This window comes from Penaeus chinensis, chromosome 9 (genome assembly GCF_019202785.1).
Source record: "Penaeus chinensis breed Huanghai No. 1 chromosome 9, ASM1920278v2, whole genome shotgun sequence".
In the NCBI taxonomy this organism is placed as follows: Eukaryota; Metazoa; Arthropoda; class Malacostraca; order Decapoda; family Penaeidae; genus Penaeus; species Penaeus chinensis.
In genome coordinates, this window is record NC_061827.1 from 35,252,768 (window position 1) to 35,260,267 (window position 7,500).

Genomic DNA, 7,500 nt, shown 5'->3' on the forward strand with positions numbered 1-7,500 from the left:
CATTCCCTTATTCCCTCCTCTTTTCCCTTATTCCCTCCTCCTTTCCCTTATTCCCTCCTCCTTTCCCTTATTCCCTCCTCCTTCCCCTTATTCCCTCTTCTTTTCCCTTATTCCCTCCTCCTTCCCCCTTATTCCCTCCTCCTTTCCCTTATTCCCTCCTTCCCCTTATTCCCTCCTTCCCCTTACTCCCTCCTCCTTCCCCATACTCCCACCTCCTTCCCCTTATTCCCTCCTCCTTTCCCTTACCCCCCCTCTCCTTTCCCCTTATTCCCTCCTTTCCAGTGGGTGTTTTGCCTCCTCTCAAGTTTCTCATTCCCTCCTCCTCCCTCCTTTGCAGAGTGCTGTGGTGGCAGGACAGCGGCGCTTGCCTGAAGGCGGTGGGGGTGGTCGGGCAGGTGCTGAGGTGGCTGGTGGGCGAGGGGCAGCACCTGAGTCCGGACGCCGTGAGACAGGTGCTGCTGGCCGTCCTTCAGGGGCTCCACACGCACGGCCAGCACGACGCCAACCAGAGCGCCCTCCTCTCCCTGGGTCTGGCCACCTACGAGATGTTCAGGCCGCACTTCCCCAATATACGAGAGGTTGGTAGGGTTTTTAGTCTTAATGATAATAATTACAACAAGATTAAGAAGAGTGGAAATGATGATAAAAAATATGATGCTGTTAAAATCAAGAAAAGTTAAAAATAAATGGGTCCCATTTGTAGAGATAGAGAGGGATTGGCTAAGAGAGCGAATAAGCAACAACGATTTGGTCGAACGTGAAAGGAACAAATGGGTGTACGGGAGCAAGACTTGGAGGTTTGTTCACTAGCATGACAGGTCTCATCTGTGGTCTCCCTTCCCCCCCCCCCCCCCCTCAGGTTCTGGTAGGCTTACCGGGCGTGTCGGCAGAGGACGTCCAGCGGTTCGAGGAAAAGATCTTGAATTCGAATGCTGCAGCCAAGAACAGCAAGACCGAGAAAATCAAGAAGGACCATTTCAAAAAGCTGGTCATTGAGGTGATTATTGTTTTGTTATTGCTGTTTCTTTGTCTGATGATTATGAAAAACAAAATATATATATATATATTTATATATATTCAGCTCTTTTTAAGGTAGTATCATGATGGTTTAAGTATGGTCAAAGTTTTTCTTTCCTCTTTTTCGAAAAGAAGAGGGGACTGATCAGTGTATGAGGCTGAATCTTCTTTGGCATCTTATGTAGAACTAATATAGATATACATGTAAAGAATATAGAAGATAGAATAGGATAATATTTCGCACGAGTGAGAACCGCCTCCCGCTCCCAATTGCAGATCGTGGGGCGCAACGTGGGCCAGGCGTTCAAGAAGGAGGTGCACATGAACAACCTCCCGCCCATGTTCAAGAACCCGCGCCCCAAGCAACCTCGCGTGGACGACACCGACGCCGACATCGGCCTGTGCTCGCTCTTTGGCCCCGACCTGGCCGAGTCCAATGGCCACCAGCCGATGACCTCGTCATTCTAGTTACCGTCGGGAATTGAACGCGCGAACAATCTCGTAAACCGCGGGAAACAGGAGGCGTGAAACCGTGGAAACCAGTGAATAATAATAATAATAATAATAATAAAAATGGAATCGTAAAAATAAACTGCAATGGGTCATTAGGAAGTTGGGGAGGTGGGGCATACTTTATTATTATTATTTTTTTTGTTACAAGAGGAGGAGGTTCTTGCAACGCGAAGAGGAGGAGACCCAGAAGTGCAAATGGCTCTTGGGTTTCAGTTTCGTTGTGCGAATTAGCAGGGGGTACTTCCTTGACGCTCGATGTGAATGTTTGTCATCAGCTTCTGTGATCATTAATCCTAGATTTGCTAGTCTTGCCTTACGATGCTTTACATAATGAATTTTTGAAGTGGCTGACAAGAACAGACAAGTGGTTATCAGTTCCTGTTTGAAATGTATATAATTTTCAACCGCCAAGAGAGAGACCTCGGTTTTTCAAAAATTTGTTACAACCCTTACGCAAAAGACGCCACAATAGTTGTCTGTGTTGATTAGATATCAGTGTGAACTTTTGGGCAAAGTTGCTACTAATCTGCATGGAGGTCTTTGGGTATCACGTATCGTACCCAAGATTCCAACGGGTGAACTGGCCTGCTCTCTAGGAAGTGCATTTAGAGTACTTTTGGGCAGAAATGGACACCTTTGTATTTTCCGAGTGAGGACAGCGGAAGATTACACACAACCAAAGACGGGGATTTCTTGATATACTGCGTTGAGAATCTAGCAGTTGATTCAATGATATACTAGAAGAGATCTGATTGTATCTATGCAAAGGTGATGGAGCTTATGTGTTGTTTTCAAAGAGTGAAGTATTGGGTGATCAAAATGAAAATTGTCATTGCAAAGAGCATTTGGACTTTCTCCGAGAGCAGCAGGTTTGGCTGATATGGTTGGGTGGAAGAGGCCATTTGAAGAAGCCCTTATATGAAACGTGATAAGATATATTGAAACAGTGAATTCCTGGATTATTTGCCCGTACAAAGAACAGAACGTTGTACCAGTCTTCATAGGTCCACGTGGAACATAATAAGCATCACCTTTTTGTTCAGCATATTATTCAACTAAGAACTTTTTTGTGACACTTGTAGTGTAGCTGTGTACATAAACTTTTTTGGTATTTTTTCATTCCAATTTTTTTTACCCTAAACATATTTTGGATCTCGCTTTTTTATTAATAGAGTGACGTCACATGATCTGGTAATGTCAACCAGGAAGTCCACCAAGCTTGTCACACCTTCAACCAGTGCTGTTGTTTTCCAAAGATCTTTTTTTTGTCAACTTCGCAGACTGTGATATATATTCAGAGACAAACATCATTCGTGGCTGTGCTTTTTGAACTGCCCATTCAGAAAAAAAAGAAAAAGAAAAGGAAAAAAACATATGGCTTCCAACATCCCTTTCTTACCCCCCCCCCCCCCCCCCATCTGCCGAACGCCCAGTGGTTTTGGTTTCTCGTATCAGAACTTTTCCTCTTCCTTTTCCCTTTTGTTTTTGCTCAGAGAGGGTTAGTTCGTTCTGAAGATGGTTTGCCCGATTCTCTTATTAAGAAAGTGAGGACGTAATGGAGATGGCAGTGTAGTTAGGAAGAAATGGAAGTTGAATAACATTAAATCACTATAGAAAAAAAAGAGAGCTAATGAGAGACTGAAAAGCAATTATCATAGAGTAATTTTGTGTATATGTACACATATGAGAAGACAAAAATTTGATTATATTCAATTAGATTTCCTGGATCTTAACCTCCCGTTCTCGCGCAGAAGTCAGTCCTCCTCCTCCCGAGCAGAGACAACCCAAAGAGCGGTCGACTGTGATATCTTCCTAGTACAAAAAAAAGGGGCAGAGAAGCCTGTGAAAAATAAACTCCTTTGAGACAACTTTATTTTTGTGATGTTGATTGCGAAGAATTCTTTTGTCTACTGTGTTTTTGTTTTGTTTTGAGTTGTTGTGAAATTATGAAGGATGAGAAAAAAAAAATGGTTTAAAGTAATAATAACACTAATAATATTAATAATAATATGAAAGATTACGATGATGATAATCATAAAAGTTGATAACGAGTTTTAATGTTATCGACTCAAGAATAAAAGGTGTCTGTACTTTGATTGTCAGGAATTAAAATGCTATTGAAGAAATTGCAGTTTTTGGTAGTTATCCTATTGAATAATCTGCGTTTGAAGAATTAAGTGGATTAGAGAGAGAGATAGAAGGAGAAAGAGAAAGAAAGAGAAAGAGAGAGAGATAGAGAAAGAGAAAGAGAGAAAGAGAGAAAGAGAGAAAGAGAGAAAGAGACCGAGACCGAGACCGAGACCGAGACCGAGACCCAGACCCAGACCCAGACCCAGACCGAGACCGAGACCCAGACCGAGACCCAGACCCAGACCCAGACCCAGACCCAGACCCAGACCCAGACCCAGACCCAGACCCAGACCGAGACCCAGACCCAGACCCAGACCCAGACCCAGACCCAGACCCAGACCGAGACCGAGACCCAGACCCAGACCCAGACCGAGACCCAGACCCAGACCGAGACCCAGACCGAGACCCAGACCGAGACCCAGACCCAGACCCAGACCGAGACCCAGACCGAGACCCAGACCCAGACCCAGACCCAGACCGAGACCCAGACCCAGACCCAGACCGAGACCCAGACCGAGACTCAGACCCAGACCCAGACCGAGACCCAGACCCAGACCCAGACCGAGACCCAGACCCAGACGCAGACCCAGACCCAGACCCAGACCCAGACCCAGACCGAGACCCAGACCCAGACCCAGACCCAGACCGAGACCCAGACCGAGACCCAGAGTGTGAGAGAGTGAGTGAGAGAGTGAGTGAGAGAGTGAGTGAGAGAGTGAGTGAGAGAAACAGACAGATAGACGGACGGACGGGGAGATAAATAGACTGCCATAGTTTATGATCTTAAGGCCTTTGTGAGATTAACTTCCACGTGTGATAGCAGCCATAATAAGCATTTATATTTTTTTCCTGCGTGACAAAACTATGGTAAAGTATTCAAGCCAGATTTGCTCATACCCACACTTTTCCTTAACTATGTACGTACTATATTCCAAATGTATATTTTTTTGGTTAAACTAATAACGAGTGTAATAATCGTAATGGTGCCCCCCCCCCCCCCAAGCCTAACCCCTTGCTCCCCCCCCCCCCAACCCTAACCCCTTTCTCCCCTGCTTTGGTCCTCAGTCTTCGCCTCAACTAATTTTGAATGGTCTTTTTTCCTCCCCTTTTCCTTCTCTTTATCTCCTTCTTCTGTCCACTTGTCCTTTTAACCCTTTTCGCTACAATACTTTACCATAGGGCTATATGATCTTTGATATCTAACACTTTTGTTTGTTTTAACTATTAACAATGGTAAAGGTTATATTGCTGATGATAACAACAATAATGATTATCATTTCTATGAGCTCATCAGTCGTAACGATAGTATTTTGTCTATGTCTCCATTTTATATATAATTTACTTGAGGATAAGGTTTGAAATCTCGAATTTCTTTCGTAGCATAAATTCCAGCTTGCTTTCCCTACTTGGTCACGATGAATCAAACTATTTCACCAAAATGCCTTAGCTTGCTTGACTTGACTCAACTTGGCGTAATTTGGAAAGAAAATGTTCTAGAAATATACTTTTTTTTTCTGAGATGACGGTGTACTCGGTAGATTGGAGATGATAAATATTTGGTAACTAACGTGATTATCATAATTTTTTTTATATCTGACAAGTTGTGTAATAATTATTTGATGATAATGATGATACATAGTATATTCAGTTAATTATAATACGCTCGCACGCACACACACACACACACACACACACACACACACACACACACACACACACACACACACACACACACACACACACACACACACACACACACAAAGAAATCATCAGCTGACATTTCGAGTAAAACGAAGATCCTCCTCAGGAGTCAAAACCGTAACGAACATGCAATATAACTATTAGTACAATGGATATAGTTACTGGAGGAAAACACAGATTAAAATAGAACAAAGCAAAACAAAACAAAACGACTTGAGGGTAACATATGGAAACCGCGTGATTATTAAAGATTTTTTTTTTTTTTTTTTTTTTTTTTTTTGCCTAAACGCCACAATATATTTTTCCTTTCCTTCCTATGTACACCTTCGATTTAACATAAGCAGCAAACACCAGCACCAATCCTGAATATTCAAAGAAATGAAAGGAAGAAGGAAGAAAATGTAAATCTTTCTAAAGATTTAAAACAAATAATCAGTTTGAAACTTTAAGACTAAGAATTCTTTAGTTTATCCTTCAAGGAATATTCAAGAAGGAAATAGATTGTATCACTTCCCCTTCAATGCATGTATTTAGAGTTATTCTTAACGAAAAAATAGCATGCATAGTGTAACGATATTTTCAGTTATAGGATCCCCCCCCCCCTCCCTCTTTTTACAGTATCCTTTTCTTGTAAGTTAAGCTCATAAACCTTTGGACGCTATAATATACCATTATACATGATGATCTTCATTGGTTCATGGGAATTATTAAGGGATTCTAATTATGTATACCAAAGTGTGGACGTTTAAAATTTTGGCAAATCTCCTAGTTTTCTTCCTCTGGCATACGGACTAGAGAAGTGATTCTTTCCGTCTATGTAAAAATTAATATATATATTTTTTTATGGGAATAAGCATTTGTTCTCGTTATTTCACAGAACACGGAAATTTTGATCTAATATTTTGGATAATGATTATATGTATATATATATGTATGTATATATATAATATATTATATATAAGTTTTCATATTCCGATTAGAAAATAAAATGAAGATAAAATAATTACACGAAAAAACATTAAAAAAGTACCTTCTTGATGGTATTTTGTAAAATGTCGGTGGTAGGCCATTCGTTTAATGAAATTGTGACAATTTGATGTTCAGAAAGTAAGTACTATTTCTGAATTTTTTGCTGAAAAAGGGAATTATTTAAATTAATTGTTTCCTTTTTTAATCGTGCATATTTATTTGCGAAAACAAATTTCTTTGGGCAAATTCACAACTCTCACGAGGACAGTTTTAGCAACATTATAAGGATTGTATGAAGAATCGCCTCCCTCCTCATATCCTAGTAGGCCTACATAACATAATGTTTATTTCAAAAGGCAGAACTGGTGAAGAACTATGGCGTCAATATCTCCTGGGACTGACTGAAGATTCCCTTCCTCTCCAAGCAATGTCCCAAAATCTTTACAGTATCATTTACATTTTTTTTGTTTTAATTAATTGTGAAAGAAAAATGTGCATGAGGATGATATAGTGTTATCTACTCAGTCCGCTATAGCTACAATGAGAAACGTAAAGAAGAAGAAGAAGGAAAAAAGCGAATGAATGTGACTGAACAAAGAAAAAACAAAACACGAAAATTCTGTGAATGACAACATATTTACTTAACACAAAAATTATCTTTAAAAAATCTTAGTGGGAAGCATACACCTTGAAATAGCCAATCACTCAAAGAAGATAACACTACAAAGGATATTAAAAGGAGATGGACAAGAGTGGGAAACATTTGATCAGATTTGACTTATTGAAGACAGAGATATCGAAATCTTCGAGCAATGACTTTTGATTCGGAAACTTGATCGCTTAATAAAAAGCTGAAATGAATCTTAACAGAACAAGGACATATACAATAAAATAATGAAGTAGAAGGGAAAAAGAAGAGAGAGAAAAGGGGGAAAAAATAAAACATAGAAAACCTTGTCAAACAAAAATGGACTTGGCCATGACGTGATGGAATAAAAACATTAAATAGGACAAAAAAAAAAAAAGAAAAGAAAAAAGAGCATTAACCAAAGCACCCACAAGGAAAAAGGCGGTACTTGTGACGGAAGGACCTTTCGGCGGGTGCTGGTTATCGATAACAAAAACAAAATGAAAGATATAGTGGAGAGACCGTCGGGTAGCAGCGACCCG

General features: G+C 40.6%; 1 protein-coding gene across 1 annotated transcript in view; it reads left to right on the forward strand.

Moving 5' to 3' along the window:
* The window catches only part of LOC125028756 (exportin-5-like), a 26,421-nt gene extending 23,772 nt beyond the window's left edge, over nucleotides 1–2,649 (forward strand). Inside the window, exons 14-16 of the mRNA XM_047618238.1 lie at nucleotides 338–578; nucleotides 860–997; nucleotides 1,294–2,649. Coding sequence (XP_047474194.1) covers nucleotides 338–578; nucleotides 860–997; nucleotides 1,294–1,485 — 571 coding nt within the window. The 3' untranslated portion in view covers nucleotides 1,486–2,649. The remainder of the gene's footprint in view (nucleotides 1–337; nucleotides 579–859; nucleotides 998–1,293) is intronic.
* Nucleotides 2,650–7,500: the final 4,851 nt, after the last annotated feature.